Source organism: Oncorhynchus keta, chromosome 21, assembly GCF_023373465.1.
Source record: "Oncorhynchus keta strain PuntledgeMale-10-30-2019 chromosome 21, Oket_V2, whole genome shotgun sequence".
NCBI classification, from domain to species: Eukaryota; Metazoa; Chordata; class Actinopteri; order Salmoniformes; family Salmonidae; genus Oncorhynchus; species Oncorhynchus keta.
The window spans coordinates 41521248-41543119 of record NC_068441.1 but is presented as its reverse complement, the minus strand read 5'-3'; the positions used below and the strand labels follow the sequence as shown (position 1 = coordinate 41543119).

The 21872-nt window shown below is 42.3% G+C and overlaps 1 protein-coding gene and 1 non-coding gene across 8 annotated transcripts in view; both read right to left on the bottom strand.

The window, feature by feature from the left end:
* Nucleotides 1–21257, bottom strand: part of LOC118400571 (eukaryotic translation initiation factor 4B-like) — a 31384-nt gene extending 10127 nt beyond the window's left edge. Inside the window, exons 1-14 of one of the 7 annotated variants that reach the window (XM_035797554.2) lie at nt 21155–21257; nt 17167–17319; nt 16735–16940; nt 10694–10810; nt 10250–10304; nt 9212–9364; nt 8612–8821; nt 7892–8056; nt 7353–7611; nt 6508–6611; nt 4221–4461; nt 4065–4099; nt 2722–2851; nt 739–811 (exon numbers count right to left, since the gene is read on the bottom strand). In XM_035797554.2, coding sequence (XP_035653447.1) covers nt 739–811; nt 2722–2851; nt 4065–4099; nt 4221–4461; nt 6508–6611; nt 7353–7611; nt 7892–8056; nt 8612–8821; nt 9212–9364; nt 10250–10304; nt 10694–10810; nt 16735–16940; nt 17167–17319; nt 21155–21167 — 1914 coding nt within the window. In that variant the 5' untranslated portion in view covers nt 21168–21257. Of the gene's footprint in view, nt 1–738; nt 812–2721; nt 2852–4064; nt 4100–4220; nt 4462–6507; nt 6612–7352; nt 7612–7891; nt 8057–8611; nt 8822–9211; nt 9365–10249; nt 10305–10693; nt 10811–16734; nt 16941–17166; nt 17320–21126 lie in introns of all 7 variants that reach the window. The other 6 variants (XM_035797553.2, XM_035797555.2, XM_035797556.2 and 3 more) reach the window with 6 other exon arrangements.
* LOC118400645 (small nucleolar RNA SNORA16B/SNORA16A family) lies at nt 14241–14375 on the bottom strand. The gene has a single exon (XR_004829060.1). It is a non-coding gene; the product is annotated as a small nucleolar RNA SNORA16B/SNORA16A family (small nucleolar RNA).
* Nucleotides 21258–21872: the final 615 nt, after the last annotated feature.

The window sequence follows — 21872 nt, the reverse complement described above, 5'->3', positions numbered from 1 at the left end:
GAGCTGAAAAGATGTAAGCATTGTCAGAAATGCTACAAAAGGGTAGCACATAATTGGTTCATAAATGGACAGAAATGAGCATGAGAGAAATTAGAAATTGAACATAGGTGAAACAGTTAAGTCAATCCCAAAATTCTCAAATCAAATTGTCACTTTATGGATGCTATAACCTTATTTTAATCCGATGCCTAGAATTTGAGCGCGGTAGGCACAGAAAATACTCAGTCAATTGCTAATGACCCTGTTAAAGACATCCAGTATGTGGTTCTCGGTAAAGGCTGGAACAGCTCAGGACGAGAGGCAGGGAGTGTGTTGTGTATCTCCAATCAAATTGATTGGCTTAGATATGGCCCACAATAATATGTATGGATAACTATTTATACAAATATCAGTAAACTTTTCAGTAAGCGGGACCCCATGTTTTTCCATGTGTGAATTTTGCAATAAAAGCCGAAAAGACAGAAGAACAAACAAAGACTGAGGAAAAATCTGGCGACATTGGGGGATACTCTAAAAGGGTGCTACCATGGGAAGTTTCAGTAGAACACTGAAGCCAATGTGACAAGATTATGGGGTAAAGGACTGAAGACAATTTGGGGGACAGGTTCAGTGAAAGACGAGATTGTTCAGGGGGAGTTTCAGGTTTAGAAAACTGAACGACAGTGTGTGGGAGTTTGAGGAAAATCCAAATCCACTATGGGGTGGGTCAAGAGCACTTGATGTGACACCAGGACTCACGGGAGTTGGGGACTCTTCGTATTTCTTTGGCTCTGGTGCTGGTCTTGAGTCCCGATCTCTTCTGTTATCCTTTCTACAATCAGAATAAACACTAAGTTAAACTTCACTGTCCAGCTAAGTCTTGAGGGTCAGAGCCTGTGAGTGCACTAGCACACCGTTCAACAGTATGACACCAAATCATTCCCAGTCAAATTGATCCAATATAATCCACTCATAACTGTAAATGCAGGAGAAGACTAATAGTATTCACACCCTCACAATCTCTCGTATAACCTCTAAAGGCTGGTTAACAGTTAGTCATCAACAGGAGTGTTTACTCTGGTCCTCAAGTTGGCTACCCCAAACATGACACATTACTGCATTGTCGGAACTAGAAGCACAAGCATTTCACTACACTCGCATTAACATCTGCTAACCATACCCCCCACACAAGCTTGCCTACTCAACTAATGATCAAGCTTAGGTGTGATTGTTTGGGGCTTGATTAAAAAAAAGGTGTTATGTTAGGGAGAGGAATCGAGGATCACTGCCTAACATCGGTGTGAAGAAAATATGGCTATAAACACAACCTAAACCACTTCCATCCAGTTTAAAGAGGAGCTTTTGCGAAAGAAACACCCACATCTACTCACACCTGCAAGACACAAATTGTTATTTTTTAAAGGCAAAAATCAGCCAGTAGTTTAACCGGGGATATTTCCGTTCATTGAATTAGCTAGCTAAAGAGTTATTTTATTCCCTAAAACTAAATCGGTTTCGTTATTATTAAGTTATATTAAGGTTACCATAACAAGGGGTCTCCAACCTTTTCTAGCATGAGAGCTACTTATAAAAAAACACACAAAAACGTCACAAGCTGGCTTTCAAATAGGCACATTCTCCTCTCACCCGTAACTCCTCCCTAGGTCCATAGTGTACAAGAGAAATTAGCACACTAAGTTCTGCCAATATACTTGGTAAAACAATGTTTGTTTTAACCAACTCTAAAGGGGGGCCCAATAAAATCTGATTTTCCCCTAAATTGTTTAATATTCTCAAATTAAGTTTGGTCAAATTCTGGATTTCAATTTTTTGGGGGATTCACACAATTTGTTGTTCATAGAGAAACAACAAAATTGGATGTTCAGAATACATGTCCATGCTTTAATCACAGATTTTTATTTTATTTGAAATGTAACTCGGATTTTGTATTTTTTTTTTAAACGTTCAATTCCCCTTTAGGAATGAATGTGCCATCTAATTTGCTGGTCTAGCAATGATTTTGTACTGCTGCTGCTCATGTCATAATGTTAGCAAATAAATAGATACAAATGTACTTACTAACATTTAATTGAGAAATACTTTCCCCAAAACTGTCAACTCACAAGGCAGTTATCACATCAGAGTGACAGACAAACGTGTGCACCACACAGACGGGGGGGGGGCAATATTGCTGGAAATTAATTGGCAGATAGTTTTGGCTTGTTGGGAGCTTGGGGTGTCTGACACTTGTGAGATTTGTTAATGAAAGTTTCCGGTGGAACACATGAAAATTGCATGTACTTTCAAAATTGTTTGGCAAGATACTCATTAGGTGGGCTGCAAGCTACTGTAAGAGACCCCTGTTCTGTAGCCGCATCAATTTTTTTGTCAATATTTACGTAAGTCAACACTTCTAACTTCAGTGTTTGTTACATGATGTTCAAATCCTCCAAATTATCATTTTGTGCTTTTGTAGTGGAGGTAAGCGAGTCCTAATGCTGTGCCAACACGTTCGAGAGAGCAAAGAGTTGAGAAATTACAGCTTGCATCCGTAATATCCTCACTGAGGAGAGTATTGGGCCCTAGTGAAGACACTTCCACACTTCTAATAACAATTGCATTGCTTTTAACTTTCTTAATTTCCAAAAGTTGATGTACCGACCATAAACCAGCCTTTAGAGGTGCCCTGGCTGCAATTACCCTCCCTGCCTGTTCCACTAATGCAGCTCGTTTTGGGCTGACCTGTCTTCCTCCCTTCGTCGATCTCTGTTGGCCCCTTCTCCTCGGCCCCGCCCTGCTCCAGGCCCCGCAGCCCCCCCTCTCCCCCGTGGGGGGCCCCGGTCCCGACGCACACCGTCCACTTTATTCTCGTCTGGAAGGGAGAGCCCAAACAGTGAGGATGGAGGGAGGGGTTTGGGTGGCTGGAACTCCACTTAAGGCTACACTCCAACAGCATTCCACGCCACCTCTGGCCCAGGGTTGCATTCAAGATCGTAACATTTGCAGTTAAGCAAAACATGTATTGTCAAATGCGAGGTTCACACTTCTAACTTCTGTGATCTTGAATACAACCCAGGCCAAGGGAACCCATTTTCCTTAATGGCCGCAGGGTCTGCTGCTTTTGCTGACTGACAACCTTCACATGATTAATAAACCATATCCATTAAAAAATGAATAATCTTACCTCATTTCCCAGGAGCTAACCACATATTAATGGCAAAATCTGTCAAGAGCTTGACAACATCAGGGTCATGTTCAGCAGGCACAAAATAGAACTTTCAAAATATTTTATGGGAAGGCGTGTTGAAGGTTGAACATTAGGTGTTTGGTGCCTACAGAGCACGACCATGGGAAAGAATCAGACACTGCACCCATACAGGATCACGGGTTCCCCATTTTAACTGTATACCAGGGCTGCCCAGTTTGGTTCCTGCTGCCTCTTCTCTCCTGGGTTTTATACCAACTGATAATTCAGTAAATTAGAGTTGGATTCCAAAACTTCAAAGTTGCTTCTGATGTCCCATCACATAATCAATTTGAAATAATTTTGTGAAGTACTGGTGGGCAAGGTAGTTGGGACCTTCCATATAGCTTTTTGCCAACCCTTCAGACCAGTGCTTTATAGTTGCAATATGGAGTCCTGAGATAGCTAGCCAATGAAACAGGCAAGAGAACCAACAGGAGAGATTATCCAGGACCATAATTGGGCAGTGCTACACTATTTTGATCCATGTTAGTCAAGTTGTGGCCCCATCCCAATCCACCCAATCTCCCCTGCTTTAGCTAAATCACCAAACCCCGAGAAAGTGGAAACAATCAATCATTTCCTTTTAGAATTGGAATGTGATGTTAGATATCACAATCCAGCAGTCATTCAAGGGCGAGGGGGTAAATAAAGCCCCAAAGTGTCAGTAACACTCACGCTTGACTTCAGAGCAAAATCTCTTAATCTGAGAGTAGGACCGAAAGGCCTAGTTGGTCCACTCTGGGATTAGATTAGGACAAAGTCTCCATTACACCTTATTTGAAATGAACCACTAACAAAAACACACAAGCACAAGTTCTTTGCAGTCCGAGTGCCTTACCCCTTCCAGATCCTCTTTCATCTGCAGAACTTGAGCTGAAAGAGACCGGACATTCAGACCTTTAGCTAACTCCAAGACAGGCTTTTGGTAATGTGACAAATTGGCCACACAGTTCTGCACAGATGCTATACAATACGTATAAGAACATGTTCTGACCTCAGTTTGGGACATGCCGCGTCACTGGGGGAGACAGGGGTGGACCCTGCGCTCACCGCAGGGCGCTTGGCCCAGGCATTCTCCTTGGGTGGTGGTGCGGGCATCACCTTGAGGGGCTCCTTGGAGGAAGATGTGGAAGAGTTGGCGGAAGTAGGGCGAGCTCCGGGAGAGGGAGGGTCATCCTCCTTACCACTGAATACTTCGTTCTCAACCGATCGCTCGCTCTCTCTGCGCCGCGAGACTGGACAAAAGAGGGTGAGATTTCAGTATTAAAACTGACTGTTTGGGTTGTCTCGGGCGTAGAAGGGGCTACCTCTGCTCCTCTCCTTTAACTTGTATTGAAAACAAATTGGCTAAAACGGAATACACGTTACATTCACCCATGCCGTCTATTTAGTTCGGTGCAGAATGAAGAGGAAAGGAAGGCACACACAGTAACAGTCAGAAGTACTCATTCAAGGGTTTCTCTTTATTTTTCACTATTTTCTACATTGTAGAATAATATTTAAGACATCAAAACTATGAACACATGGAATCACAAAATAACCAAAAACATGTTAAAAATCTAAATATATTTTATATGAGATTCTTCAAAGTAGCCACACTTTACCATTCTCAAGGTGCTCGACCAGTCGGCGAAAGCCAACACCATCCACGACAGAGAATGGCTGATTTTCATTGCCCTTGACATCCATTATCTTGCCGTTAATGAATTGAGCTTTTGAGTTGAGTTCTCGCTGAAATTCTTACTCTTTCAAATGACTGCTCTACTTGAACTTGTTTAGTTGTTGGAGGTGCGTTTGTTTTTTTTCTGCTTTTTTTCTAAGTAGTCGCTGAACGTCTGGGGATGATGCACTTTCAAATTAGTAATTACGTTTGTGGCATTGGACTTTCTCCCCTCAGGAAATAATAGCAACACAAATATGGCCTTTTTGTTATCTTCCTTTGAAACTTCAAAATAGATCCACACAGCAGACATTGTGGGATGGGTTAGGAATGCTGTCGTGCATGTGTAGCGCTGTATTTTTTGTGGCAGCAATACATAATCTACCTACGTTATATTGGTATGCACGTCAGCTTTGACATCAGTTTAACACATTGGTGTTAAACTAGACATCGGGCCGATACCGATGTTGGCATTTATAGCTAATATGTTTACCGAGATATCATGCACCCCTAATCTCAAAATCAACTGTTCAGAGGAGACTGTGAATCAGGTGTTCATGGTCGAATTGCTGCAAAGAAACCACTACTGAAGGACACCAATAAGAAGAGACTTGCTTGGGCCAAGAAACATAAGCAATGTACGAGCAATTAGACCAGTGAAAATCTGTCCTTTGGTATGAAGAGTCCACCTGAGATTTTTGGTTCCAACCGCAATGCCTTTGTGAGACGCAGAGAAGGTGATCGTCGCATGTGTGGTTCCCACCGTGAAGCATGGAGGTGGTGGAGTGATGGTACTTTGCTGGTGACACTGATTTATTTTGAATTCAAGGCACCGTTAACCAGCATTGCTACCACATTCTGCAGCGATACACCATCCCATCTGGTTTGCACTTAGTGGGACAATCATTTGTTTTTCAACAGGACACTGACCCAACACACCTCCAGACTGTGTAAGGGCTATTTGACCAAGAAAGAGAGTGATGGAGTGCTGCATCTGATTACCTGGCCTACACAATCACCCGACCTCAACTCAATTGAGATGGTTTGGGATGAGTTGGACCGCAGAGTGAAGGAAAAGCAGCCAACAAGTGCTCACCATATGTGGGAACTCTAAGCATTCCAGGTGACTAACTCATGAAGCTGCTTGAGAGAATGCCAAGAATGTGCTAAGCTGTCGTCAAGGCAAAGGGTAGCTACTTTGAAGAATCTCAAAAGTAAATATTGATTTGTTTAACACTTTTTGGGTTACTACATGATTCCATGTGTTTTATTTCATAGTTTTGATGTCACTATTATTCTGCAATGTAGAAAATAGTAAAAATAAAGAAAATCACTTGAATGTGTTGGTACCCTAAAATTCTCACTGGTACTGTATATAAACACACATATTTAAGCAAACAGATCACACCATAGATACGCATTCCTTGAAATACTGCTGAAAAGGAGTGGCTGTTGCAAGGAACCACTAATTTGATAGCTGTCAGAAAACATATCTACAGTGAAAATACAATGGATAATGTGGTCACATTTAAAAGTTGATCATGTATGCGTGCCCACACCACAAGCAAAGAGACTACAAAGAGAACTGAATAAACCTCAGAAGATTAATATGGTTGATCACCTCTTCCTCCAGATGTACTTCCAGTCTGTGATGACTCACTTCCTGTGCGGGAGCGTGTTGCAGGTCGCTCAGAAAGTGGCTCCTCACTCCTCCAACTTGGGTCCCTACGCACGAGAAGAGCGATTGGGTAAATATATTCAACAAAAAATGTAAAAACGCAACGCAGTTCAAATAAGGAAATCAGACAATTGAAATAAGTTAATTAGGCCCTAATCTATGGATTTCACATGACTGGACAGCGGTGCAGCCTCAGGTGGGCATAGGCCCACCCCCTGGAGAGTCGAGCCCAACCCCTGGAGAGCTGAGCCCACAACAAGTTTTTCCCCACAAAAGGGCTTTATTACAGACAGAAATACTCCTCAGTTTCATCAGCTGTTTGGGTGGCTGGTCTCAGACGACACCCCAGGTAAAAAAAAAAGCCAGATGGAGGTCCTGGGCTGGCATGGTTACACGTGGCCTGCTGTTATGAGGCCGGTTGAACGCACTGCCAAATTCTTTAAAATGGAGGCGGCTTATGGTAAAGAAATTAACATTTAATTCTCTGGCAACTGTTCAGGTGGACATTCCTGCAGTCAGCATGTCAATTGCACGCTCCCTCAACTTGTGGCATTGAGTAGTGACAAAACAGCACAATTTAGAGTGGCCTTTTATTTTCCACAGCCCAAGGTGCACCTGTGTAATGATCAGGCTGTTTAATCAGCTTCTTGATGTGCCACACCTGTCAGGTGGATGGATTATCTTGGCAAAGAAGAAATGCTCACTAACAGGGACGTAAACAAATTTGTGTACAATTGGAGAGAACATTTCAGCTCTAGCACTTTCCAGCTACACCCTCAACCCCTCACCTGTCTCTGTCACGGGGTTTTCTATCAAAGCCCCTGGACTTGTCCTCTTCCAGCTGCCTCTGGAGTTTCTCCTCCACCTCCCGCTCCTTGGCTGCAGTGTCCACGGGCTTGGCTGCTCCGAAGATGGAGGCACGGCCGGAGCTGGGGGCAGTCGCTGGAGCAGCTGGGGCAGCTCCCCCACCACCGCTGCGGGCCTGCTCCTCCTCCTTGGGCATGCTGCGTGGCTTCAGGACCAGCTTGGGTCTCTGGGTGGGACCACCTGGGTGTGGAGGGAAGGATGTAACAGTGGATATGGGTTATAAGGATGACATATTTTGCATTAATTTAATCTTTATTTGAACCTTGAATACATCACCAAGGGAGACCTGTTCATATTATATAATACAACACTACTCAGTAATTAAAAGGGGGACCTAGGCAGGGGACCTGAGGGGAGGATGGTGTCAGCAGGGGTAAGAGGATGGACATGTGGTTGATATCATACAGAATATAATGGAATAAGCTAAATAATATTGAATGTAATTTGGAGGGCCAATTACCCTCACCACCTCTCTCCTCGCGCCTCTCATATCGGTCCTCTCGGTCCCCGCCGTAGCGATCCCGATCCCCGTAGCGGCCACCACCACCCCCGTCATCATCACGGCGGTAGCCACTGCCAAAGGCACGTCGCCCGCCATCATCCCGGTCCCTGCGGGAGCCAAAGGCTGTGGTGGAGTAGAGGGAGTACAAGGGCCAAGAATTTACAAGCTGTTCACAGAACAAAAAAAATACAGCTGCCACACTTGAGAAACGAATAGATTTTAGCACCAGCAACCACAGTCAAATCAATGTAACTGCAGGACCTAAACTTTGCTACTCAGCATGGTGTGTCGGTTTGAAAGAAAGTATAAATGCGGAACTATTCATAATAGTGGAAATGACAGACTGTCACGACGGCAGGGGAGCTGTAAGTCGCAAAGTGAGAACACCCTTCAGATAGAAAATCCTCATGATTTATCAGCTGCAATTTTTTTTAGCATACATCAAGACATTCCGATTTTCAAAAACGCACTGTCGGGATGTGCCATTAGTCAGTTTTCCTGTGAGAATTAGTCCTAAGCAAGGCAAAGAGCAAAAAAAGAGCATATGGATTGACATTCATAATCATTCAGGAAGATTGATGGACTGATGACAATCTGACAGAGGAGGATCTGGATAACAAAGTGAAGCTTATTCTAGAGTGTCGATGATATGCTTTGAGTTTTGAGCAGTGGTTTCACCTCCGCTCTCACCTCCCCGGTCGTCATAGCGGTCTCTGCCGCCGAAGCCGCGGTCTCTGCCACCGTCCCGGTCGCCGCCAAATCCGCGGTCCCGGTCGCCGCCAAATCCGCGGTCCCGGTCGCCGCCAAATCCGCGGTCCCGGTCGCCGCCAAATCCGCGGTCATTGTCCCGTCTCGGCCCGTCGCGGTCTCCATAGCGGTCGCGTGACCCTGAGGGGGACAGAAAGAAAATTGCCTGCCTGTTGAGATCTAAGCCTGCCTGCCTGTTGAGATCTAAGCAATGCTAAGAAAAAGTTACAGAACGTACGCAGTTCTTGTCACAAGGTTGAAGATAAGAACTTGAACTGTATGGACAGTCTAAAACATGGCCATGCATGCTTAACATTTCAGACAGTGTAGCACGTAGCCTTGAGACAAAGGACATTAAGAGGTCCGCCCTAGCCTGATTTGCGACACTGTGCCTTTTCTCTCCTTCCTTGGTGTACCCGTGCTTACAAGAGCCAAGCCGCGAGGCTCCACCCTCCCAATTTTAGCAGCGTGCTTTAAAAAGGGATGTGTGCATGCTGAGTCCACTTTGAGCTTAGAGGGAGTGACTCTCACCGAAAGCGGATTCCTCTCTCTTTGGGGGTCCGTCATCAGCGTCAGCAGTGGGCCGGGCCCTCCAGTCGTCACTGTCTGTCTTGTCGGGGCCCCCCATGTCTCCCATACGGCCCATCCTGTCCCGTCCTCCCATCTGGCCATTATCTCTCCCCTCTGTCCATAGGAGGTTAGGTATAAAATGAGAAGATAAAGAATGAAAAGCCAACACACTGTAAATGCCCCCAGGTGCTTTATTTCTGCACCACATTAGAAAACGATTTTTTGTTGCTCTTGCACTTCAGTGTTTTTTGCCCCGGCATTACATTTTATGAGAAATGTGGGATGTGCATCAACTGTTCTCCTGACACATGTGACTGGTTTCCTGGAAGCAGAATAAGCCTAGTCCTGGACTAAAAGCACTTGTAATATTCTCCATTAGCTTTATAGCCCAGGACTAGGCTTAATTTGTGCCCAGGAAACCACCCCATAATATCTAAGGCTGGATTTAAACTCCTGTAGATGTACTCCATAGACCCTGCAACATCTCCACAAACTACAGAGATCCCAGAGCATGCTTTAAATTGTAACTTTACGTACGAGTCAATGAAGTCTTGCTACGAGGAACCTTTGGAGTAAAAATCCAGCCTAACATCAGACAAAATAGATGCTCCTACAGTTGTGTTACTACCGTTTGTGCCTAAAAATCTATGATGCTTACAAAGCCCAGGTCAAGTGATATAACATTTGGCCATTCTGTTCCCATAGTACAGTAGAAAGCTAGAATCATGGGTTGTTCATAACTCATGGAAAACAAATGAAAACGCAGTACACTGCTGCTCATGCACCCAGGTGATATTTATTTATAGCATTTGGGCCCTTAGGTCTTCATCAGGCATCCATACCTAAGGGTCGAAACGTTGGAAATAAATATCACCTGGGCGCATGAGCAGCAGTGTGCTGCATTTCCCTTTCTGTTTTGCATGAGTCTGCCTACAACTCCAGCAACTGGGGAAAGTACCTGGATGTGCCCATGTTCTTCAGATTGTGTGTATAACTCACCCTTGTCGTTGGACTGATCCGCAATATCCACCCGGATCCTGCGATTTCCCAGGTTCTGTTAGGACAGAGGGGCAGGGAACAATCAAGTCATTACCAATAATGTGGCCTAAATTAACAAACTAATCTTTCCATACCTGGAAACTATTTACCTGTCATTTACATTAAAATGAAATATATTTGTCTTAAACAATTCATTTGATTAACGCATTTACAAAAAGCTCTCGTACTGTTACTAAATCAACATTTGTTTTTTGTCCCTTGTAGTCAATTACCAAAGTTGAATGGATGTTGATATGGGTTGAAATGATAGAAAATGTCTATGGGATTAATCCCAACTAAGTAAGTGGGTCATCATACATTGCATTGATCAGTGTTCTGATGGATGGAACTCTAGTTAAGACCCTTTGACCATTCCTGCTGCTATTCCTTGCACCCTTTCCTTACCTCCTCATTGAGAGTCAGCGCCCTCAGGAGGGAGTCCACATCATCAAACTCGGCGTAGCCAAAGCCCTTCAGCCTCTCTGGGTTACTGGGCTCCCGTGGCAAGCGCACAGCACTGATCTGAGAACAGAGGGGAGACAGAGCAGTGAGAGGTAGCTGATGGAGAACTTTGCTAGTATGAAGTCAAAATTAGACTGATGAGTGATCGCTGATGCGGACAGTCTCAGAACAGATGAGAAATATTGCAATGATATAACAAGAATGAGTTACTGTATCATGAGGTTAATAAAAATGTACTTGAGGGCAATAGGATAGCTACAAACTCCTTTGCATACATTGGCAGGTCTCCTCCCACATTCAACTTCTCTCCTTAACGTACAGTACTTACATTTCAACATTTATACAAGTCAACTCCTTTAGCAAAATCTATATTTCTGATGCCTCCCATGTTAACATTGAAGATAGTTCAGTATATGGCACGTGTTTGTGTAAACAGTTACATTTCAGGCAAGTCACACACACACATACACACACATTTTAAACTTCATATTCATATCCTGCACATCTATATCAATATGAAAATGTCCTGTTTCTATTTTTTGTTATAAAAAAAGATAAGATGCATATCGTGTGATTTAAAGCAATTATGATTAGGCATTGCCAGCATTGTGGAAACTCCTTCATGACTGTTGGAAAATCATTCCATGTGAAGCTGGTTGAGAGAATGCCAAGAGTGTGCAAAGCGGCAAGGCAAAGGGTGGCTACTTTGAAGAATCTCAAATATATTTTATTTTGACTGGTACTGTATATATAATAAGTTAGTTATTTTATTACACTCATATAGCAGTTAATACAAACGGAAAACAATGAGCATACAAACATACAGTAGTGTAAAGTACTTGAGTAAAAACACAAAATACTTGTCATACATTAAAGTATCTGTACTTTACTATTCACATTTGACAACTTTTACTTCACAGCATTCCTCATAAAAATTATACTTCATACGCAAAAATAATCCCGACACCCAAAAGTACGGAACGCTTAGGACAGAAAAATTGTCAGATTCACACACTTATCAATGGAATACCCCTACTGCCTCTGGTCTGGCAGACTCACAAAACACGTTTCATTTGTCAAATATGTCTGATTGTTGGAGCGTGCCCCTGACTATCTGTATAAAAAAATATATTACAAAAAAATGGTGCTGCCTGGTTTGTAAAGTTTATAAAGAATTTGAAAGAAAATGATTTACACTTTTGATACTTAAGTATATTTTAGCAATTACATTTACTTTTGTTAAGTATATTTAAAACCAAATACTTTTACTCAAGTAGGATTTTACTGGGTGACTTTCACTTTCGTCAATAAGGTACTTTTCCCACCACTGACGAACATGGATAAAAATAAAATAGAAAGAGTAAAACGTCCTGCGATTTTAAAGTGACTCAATCAATGAGCAGAAATATGGGATTGGTGACCTCGTACCATTCAGTTCTAGACTTTCGTAGTCAGTTTGTTTTGGCTGCGGACGTTACTGCCCGTCAGTGAGGAGGTGGCCAGTCTCTGGATTTAGATTTTAAGAGGCTGACAGCAGTCAGTGCAGAGTTGTATGTCTGTCATGAAACCGAGGTAGGGACAGGTAAAACTGGAGTGTCCTCCTGGGATGGTGCGGCATGTTCTCTTCTGAATATGCTCCAGGTCATCAGACCGGGCTGGGTCAGTGAGCTGTGCCAAGCAGGAGGGGCATATGTAGCGGGTGTACATGTTCACCAGGTCTTCCTGTGGCACATGGAACCTTTTAAGACAGCGAAGGAGAAAAAGTGATATGTTGCTCTTCGTTAGTTTAGTAGCAACCTGCTCACCCCACAATAAGTCCTTCTATAAAATTACCCCTAAAAGGTTAACATATTTTAGCAGGTGCTCTTATCCAGAGCAACTTACAGGAGCAATTAGGGTTAAGTGTCTTTGAAGGGAACAGAGCTAGTCGGCTCTGGGATTCGAACCAGCAACCTTTCGGTTACTGGCCCAACGCTCTTAAGTGCAAGGCTACCTGTTGTACTGTCTCACACAGATCCTGGCCCTCAATCCAGAGGTGGCATGGGACAGGTGGATTTATTGTTAAGGTTACTGATAGGACCTTGCACTTGGTAGGGTTCAGAGGCATTCTGCTTGCATGAACCCACGTGTCGAATTTGCCAAAAGGGTGTTCAACTCAATATTAAGGTGTTATTAATGTTTTGCACACTCAAGAGTATATTTACAGGCTAGACAGGTTGACAGGTTCCAGCTAAGCCGCCTCCTATAGATATAGGCAATGATTAACCTCAGGTGGGTTGAATGTCCTTCAGTTTGACAGGAATTAGGAATGGTAATGGTTGACCGTTAAAAATCGGTTCGCAGCCAAATATACATTTGAACGGTCATGCTTATGGTTCTATAGGTACATTTGAATAATTTTGTGGAATTAAATATTTTGTTAATTGTTAAGCATCTTATCACACGCGGTCAGCATACATAGGCTATTCTGCTCATCAAACTAGGATATTGCCTGTGAGACAGCATGAGCTTTTGTAAGCCCAGCACAACGAATAACAATTCTACATGCAATCGTGTGTTAACTGTTTTATAGCCACAAATAACTTAATTACAGCAATCAACTCGTAATATCAGCATTTGAGTGCATAGGCTGCATCAACGGTCACACACCACTTTGCAATGTGAGCTTGAAGGAGTATAACTGTTTGAAACCCAAACGTTTAACTTTAAATAATGAGGCATGTATTACTTTGCTTCAAAGTAGCCTAGCCAAAATACAACCATAGAAAGTGGTGGCAATTATTTTATGAAGATACTGAATGTCTCTTCTGTTCGATTGGTTTTCATATCAACTTTCTTTCATTGTCAATAAGCCAAAGGCACAATGCTCATATTAGCAACCCATCCTAGTCATTACAATAAGACCCACTTCTCTAAGATTCTAACTGAGATTTGTATATCACATCTCTAACTGATCGCTTTAAGTGTGCTATTTAGAACAGTGATTTCCCACGTATTGAACTTTGGCAAATGTTCAAAAATTACTTTTTATTGGCTGCTTCATTACAGGAGTTGCATGTTCAATAATAAACTATAGCCTTTTGACTAAGACGACAGGTTTGCTATTGTTGCATGTTTCCAGCTCTTAATGAAAAATGTCCGTTCTTCGTATACATGCATAGTATTTTCTGTCGATCACCTCATTTTACTGTTTGGGGGAGAAAAAATAAAGTTTGTTGACCGGTTAATGAGGGGTCGGTTTGTCGGCAGCAAAATTGACCAAAATGTGCATCCCTAACAGGAATACAAACAACTGGTGTATAAACAGCTGACCACAAGCATCACAGTCATTCAGTTTCTCATATCTCCTTCAAAACAGGAAACTTTTCTGCAGCTATCATTGGGGGAGAAATCAAATTAGAATCCTGATAACACTTACTAGATCTGTCATATAATCACAATGACGGCCAAGAAACACACATCACACTATTTCTAGGCACAATTTAGCATCAAGTGTCCTTCCCCTTAATGTTGCTGAGTCAGTTATTGTCAAACTGCACAGCGACCGTCGGTGAAAGTGTTGTTTTTGGCATCATTTGACCGTGTCTGCTACAAGAGAACAGCAACGGCTTCAATTGGTGCCAAGAGGCTCACTGTTGGCAGGTTCAATAGGTGTAGAATTCTGAAGATAACGAGGCTGGTCAGCAAAAACTAAGTTTGGTAAAGAGTCTAATAGATTTGTTTTTGGTGCAAACCCTTAGATTAGTAAATGTTTTACAGTTCCCCTTTCCTATATACTGACAGTAACTGTCAATCAGTACAGATCTACACTGTGTTGAAAATGTAGATCTGTCTATAAAGATCTGCATTTTTGGGCTCCCGAGTGGCACAGCGGTCTATGGCATTGCATCTCAATTAGGGCTGGGCGATGTGGTCAAAATATTATATCATGGTATTTTAAAAAATTGGGATGGTATTTGACTGTTTGAATAATAGAAGTTCCATATTTTCTTTATGAGTAGTGAGTGATCCCAGGGTGGCAACACACACATTCTAAGTGATTTCAATGAGTCTTTCATTATCATTGTTTTATACTGTTCAATTCAACCAAAACAAATTTCGACATATCTATAATTTCTGCATTTCCGGCACTCAATTGCAGCGGTGGAAAAAGTACAAAATTGTCATACTTCCGTAAATGTAAGACACGCTAACAGAAAATAACTCAAGTCATCCCACTAAAATACTTCTTGGGTAAAAGTCTAAAAGTATTTGGTTTTAATATCCTTGTGTCAAAAGTAAATGTAATTGATAAAGTGTACTTGAGTAACAAAAGTGAAAGCATAAATCATTTCAAATTCCTTATATTAAGCAAATCAGATGGCACCATATTTATTTTTTAACAGATAGCCAGGGGCACACTCCAACACTCAGACCTAATTTACAAACAAAGCATATGTGTTTAGCGAGTCTCTTAACAAGTGCGTGAATTGGACAACTTTCCTGTCTGCTAAGCATTCAAAATGTAACAAGTACTTTTAGGTGTCAAGAAAAATGTATGGAGTAGAAAGTACAGTACTTTATTTAGGAATTTAGTGAAGTAAAAGTTGTCAAAAATAAAAATAAATAGTAAAGTAAAGTACAGATACCAATCAAAAAAACAACTTAAGTAGTACTTTCAAGTATTTTTACTTAAGTACTTTACACTAGTGCTCAATTGAGAATTTCCACACTGCCATGTAGGGCTGCACGATATGGGCAAATTATCAAGGACTTATTTTTAACCAAATGTTGCAATTGCGATTTGACTTGCGAATTAGAGCAAAACGGTTGGAATCATGGAAATAGAATGACTGTTCTATGGTTAGAATATAATAGTGCGCACTTTGAATACAGTGTTTGAGATGACAACAAATTAAAATGCCAGGGAGAGCTTTTGTGACAGGCTAGGAACTAAAATGTTGACAAGTGTTTCCTAGGAGACCCTATAAGCGTTTGGTTACATTGTGTGTTCTCTTAGCTACTCCATGTAGCTAACATATTCTTGCTTTTCATATTCCTCTGATTTAGAAGACACTGTTGCACAAACATGCTGATTTAGGTCTACACCATCACTGGTATTATCAGGCTGTATTAGCTTGGTACGTTTGCTCTTACTCAGTGCATTTATTAGCTAGCTAGATAGCTATTAGCAGCTAACGTTTAGTGTCTCAAGATTTAGCTCAACTTGCGAAGACGACAAACTAGCTGTTTGCTGATGTAAGAAACACAAACTAATAGTGTCATTATAGAACACTAGTGGATTTATATTAAGAAACAAAGTGAAAACATTGTCGTTGTCAACATTGTTGCATGTGCTGCATTGACCATGCAGACTGAATGCAAGTGGCGTGGTTGAGGAACATAAATTGCGCTCCTTGAGTGACAGGGGGCTTGGATAGATTGTGGAAAGTGACATGGAGAGAAAGATGACTCAAGTAGTAAAGTGAACTATAAAAAAGTGACATTACACATGGCGTATCACATTTAACAAACCAAACATTAAAATGCCGGTATAGAAGGTAAAGTAAAAACCCAAACTGGTCTCTGCATCAATACCAGTATATCATGAAATATGTTATACCGCCCTGCCCTAAACTCAATGCAAGAGGCATCGCTACAGTTCCTGTTTCGAATCCGGGCTGTATGACATCCGGCCTTGACTGGGAGTCCCATATGGCAGCGCACAATTGGCCCAGCATTGTCCAGATTTGGCTAGGGTAGGTCGTCATAGTAAATAAGAATATTCATATCCGACTTGCCTAGTTAAATAAATAAGATGTATATAAATAATAATACACAAGTCAAAAAGTGTGTGGTATCCTTCCTACACCAGAGTCATGTTGAGTCGGCACAACGTAGACTTGTCCAGGTAGGAGAGCAAACCATTTCTTCACTACTTTGTATCTACTGAAAACACAGATTTTGTTAACGCAGATGCCGTTCTGACAGGATCTAGTACATACCGCTAGGCCCCGGAAGAAGTCCATGATAGATTCCTCAGAGACGTCGTAGGGCAGGTTGCCCAGGAAGGCGGTGTAGGGGGGGCTGCGGGGGAGGCGCGACCGGTCCACGTTGGGCTCGCGGGCTGACCGTGGCGCCGTGGGCAGGATGTTGCGATCTATGGCCGGGGCCCGGTAACTGTCCTCCCCTGAGTGCCAGGAGGTGGACACTGAGAGAAAGAGTGGGAGGAGTAAGGAAGAGGAATATGTTTTTCCATGGACAGGTGCAATGTTACCAAAAACAGATAGAAATGTACCGTGGAACAACAAGACATGATTCCCAATGCTACATTTCACTGATCTGCATAGTAAGCATTGCACCCTAGTAAATGTGAAACCCTGGTAAGTTTGCATCTTTGGATGAGCCCCCATAGGAGATCTCATCAAGTGTCTCACCATCTCCCTCCACGTCATCCGTCTCGTCGGCCCAGCTGGTGGACTTGGCGTAGCTGGGTTGCGGTGGTGGAGCATTGCCTCCACTCCCATTGTCCTCTGCCAGGAAGTCAGTGAGGGTCAGGGTCTTCCCCTTCTTATTCCCCTTCTTCTTAGCTGGAGGGAGAGAGGGAGATCAGTGGGCTGCATGAAACATTGAAGGAAAATGTAATATACAGAGATGAACTGTCCAAAAACGACCACTAGTCCCTAGTTTCCAATCTAAGGGGTCTGGATTAGCATGGTTGCCAGTCTCTTACGTAAGAGATAGAGGGTACATTTGGAAGACATTTTTACTGATGTAATTACGAAGTCATATCCCACTACAAGCAGTCCATTTAACTTGATTTGTAACTACTAGACTCGAGGTAGTGGTTTGCGAGAGATGGATTTATTCATTCCGCCCGCAATTTTATTACCACACTCCGCTGGATTTCTGTTCTACTCCCATGCACAACAGGTCCAAACCTAACCAGTCCTTCAATGTTATTTTAGGCGTATGTGACACAGCTCACTTGCAAGGTATGGTCCAAGCAATTTAGCGCCCTACAGGCAATATCAAAATCCACAAAAATAACCCAAATTGCCAGAGATTGTCACGTGTCCCATTATTAGGCTTTCGGTATTACTAGCCGATAATCAAACAGGCTAGACGTAGTTTGAAGAGACGTGCACTTTCTCTTGAGATATGTTGGAGTGAGACTATTTTCAGACAGAGACGAATATGGGAGATAAATATTTATTTCTAGGCAATGTAGTAAACTATAGCCTAATCATATTTAGGAAGTACATTTCCTTGTAAAGATAATGGCCCTGTGCTTTGCCGCCCATGCATAGGCTATAGCCTACTAGGGTTGGGCGGTATGCAGATTTTCATGACGTCTCTACCATAGTATAGTGGGGGATAAAATAAAATGTTTGGACGTACAAAACAATTTAGGCAACAGGGATCTTGATCCAGAAGGGGATAGAATGTCTCTGCTGTAACCAAGAAGCTTGATATCTAGCCACTTTAGGTAGCAAACCAAATGCATAGCTGGAGCTCTGAGCTTGGTATAATTTGACATCTTAGATTTCTTATAATTATACTTAGTTTATAAGCAGTTGAGTAGCACACAACGCCCCTTTGAATTTTTTATTTTATTTTTTTAAACAGTATTGAAAATCACACTCTGTCCCCAGTATACGATATAAACAGTATCACCCAAGCCTAGTCTTGAATTGAGACCACACAAGCACCAGATCTTCACATATGAATACTGAACTTGAAGTAGCAAGAATATTGAGAGGACAGTAACACTTTCTCTTTAGCATATAGGATATAGCCCACCTTTTAGAAGGACGATTTGCAGGCAGAGACAAATAAATGGGCAAACAATATATATAGAAAATTAACAGTCAATACTCGCTCACCATTTTTAGCCTAAGCGCACATTGTGTCTTTTCAATTATCTATTTGTTTGATTGCACCTCGCCTCAAGTCTTGAGCGCCCTCCACTTATTACCATTATTATTTATTTACAGACACCGTAGTAAACTATTGTCTAGTCAATATTTAATAAAAATTCCTTGGAAAGATAACTGCCACGTGATTCTCCGCCAATGCGTAGGCAGCCTACTCTAATTGAGACCACATATACAGACACACTTGATCTTGCACACCTAATTAGGAGGCAGGCTACCGAACTTAAAGCAGCAAAATCTGACTATGTGAATAATTAAACAAATAGGTGTTCTTACTACAGTAGGCAGGCTAATGCATACAAAGCAGAAAGACAGACGTTTTCAAATCTGCGAGACAAATATTTTCATCCCAAAATAGTCAGACAGACTGCCCGCTCCTAACTGCAGCATGAAAAATGCTGATTGGCTGTTATGATCTCTATTGGGACCAGCAGGTCCTGTTGGCATTCCGCAGGAGTGCAGCCCTCTACCTCCAGGCAGTCCTGCATTGCGTTGGAAACCAATGAAAGTGTCTATACCGAGCTAGTGGAAATGCCTGAAACTATGTTGCATCATTTTCACAAACTGCCATTGACATTCTCTGACGAAGGCAAAACAAGCGCATTGGTTTAGAAAAGGCCTCAATCTGCCCTTTATGCCAACAGCTGCATGCGAACAAATAGCAATTTCTCACTGTTGTGGAGTGCTCCCGCCCAGCATCGTGTCAGATAAAGGAGCAGTGACGTGCAGACCATGATAATGAAACAGTGTGTCTGTCTAATAGGTCTTCATAGTGTGTGTGGGGCCAAAGCCAGCAAGATGAGCCTTGGCCCCACTGACCCATTCTAAACTGCAGGATGACATTTATTGAGATTAATCTTGCACTGGAGGCAGAGCTGAGAGACTTCCACTAGATTGGCCAGCTGCAAAGTGAAAGCTGGCTACATATTGTAAAAAAAATAATGAAAACAAAAATGTGCTTTTTTGTCTTAATTTAAAGTGAAGGCATAAGGTTAGAGGTGTGGTTAAGGCCAGCTAGTGATTGCCCTGCAGAACTGCCTCCAGTACTTGAGTCATCCCCATGAATGCCAACCTGCTAAAACAGGGAGTGGTCTCTCTCACCACATATTAACTGCCACTATATAGAAATGCTCTAAAACAAAATTGGGGATCACTGATAAGTGCTTTTACAGTTTCTTATGTTCAGCAACAGAGAGTTTGGTTGTTTATTCAAGGGCAACAACACCAGGTGTGTGTGTGACAGACATTAAATGAGTTATTGTGACTAAATTGGTTGACTACTGGTTTCAATGAGACCCAGCTCTTCTGATGGAGCAGGTTTGGTCGGTTTGTTTTGGTTTGAAGTGGACTGGGGGAAAACAAAGGTCTGGCGGCTTCATTGTGAAAATCCCAGCTGTCAGGGCATTCTTTTCACACACTACAGAGCATCACACACACAGCCTGTTTACAATTGGTATCTTGTCAGTGGGTCACACAGTTTTACAATGAATGGTACTCGTGCAGTGAGTGACAACAATACCAATAATACACACTGTAGAACAAGCTACAATATTTAATTATCCTAGCAAACAGCGTGTAAGTTAGGCCTAGGTGCAAAGTAGTGCCTTCCACGTGGTGAATCATTATGAATTACGTGAAACCAAACTGGGGAAATAGCCAGTGAGTCATTCTTGCCAATGTAGCCATATTGCCAAAACTAGCTAACATTAACCAAATAATTTCGAAAGAACTGGATGGTTCCAAGCTAACTAACGTTAGCGGCCAATACAGCTTTAGCTACCACTGGTATGTTAGTAAGCTAACGAGCTAGCTAGTTGCTTAGCTAGCCATTGTCATTACATCCACTGGCTTCGTCAGCAAAGGACTGCTTACCAGGAATACTTTAAGGCCTATGCTAGTGGCATGTGGCTGACATCATTAAATACGCCAGCCTGCTAACATCTGAGGGGAGGCCAGCGATAGGACGCGTCCAGCAACTGTCCTGCTTCACCCATCGGTTACAAAATTCCGCACGTGGGAAATTCCTTGAGAACCCCATGCCACTGAACCAGACCCTCCTACAAGAAATGCGCTTGCTTGTCTTAGCGCCACAGTAAATCGTCGACTACCGAGACACAATGTGTCACTTGCTTATGAATAACACTACAACCTACTAAAATGTCTGATACAATCCAAAGGCACAGCCTAAAGTCAATGAAATACCCGTAACATATCACTCAAAGAAAAACACCGGGAAGAAATTATTAAATTCGGAGTAAATAGCTTCCTCGCGAAGCTAACGACGTTAGCTAGCTAGATCCCTTCGCCGGCAGCGGCGTCTTTATCCCTGAGAAACAGTAATTTGATGAAAATATACACATAGGACACCGACACAGATTGACACGACAAGGTGTAGACACTCGTCAAATGATATTTGCTAAATTGTGTCGAACTAATACCCTCTGAAATCTCCCAACCGACCTAGCTCGTTCACCCACATAAACCTCACCTGGCGCCGCCATGTTGGAGAGCGAGTTCGTACCAGATTCCCGGATGAAGGCGTCAGAGGTTTATAATCGAGAACGCGCATCTGGTCGCGAGCCTCAAATCCCTCCAGCCTTTGCCCTCGCTGTCTACTATTTTCTATTAGTAATATTATATTATGGTGTTTAGCTAGAGACCAATTTCAGGCATTTCAAATAGATTTAAATATATTTTGTATAAAAAAAACAAATAGTAGAAGAAAGTAGTATGTATAGTAGTAAAACTGATGTGGTCACAATTTCATATATAGCTAGTTAAAGCATTATGAATGTGATATGTCAAGTATGACTGTATTTACAAATATGAAGTGGATAATGTCTTGGTGTTGCAGTTGAATAAAATAGAATATAAATATAACAGCAGTTTTGACTGTGTGTGTGTGTGTGTGTGTGTGTGTGTGTGTGTGTGTGTGTGTGTGTGTGTGTGTGTGTGTGTGTGTGTGTGTGTGTGTGTGTGTGTGTGTGTGTGTGTGTGTGTGTGTGTGTGTGTGTGTGTGTGTGTGTGTGTGTGTGTTTTTCCTACATTATCCGGACCCCAAAAGTTCTAACATTTAAGACTTTTTTCAAGTCCTGAATTTGTTCAAATGCTATTTTAAGTTTAAGGGGTTTGATTTAAGGTTTGGGTGTTAAGGTTAATGATATGGCTAGGGTTAAGGTTAGGGTTAAGGTTAAGGTTTTGGGGGT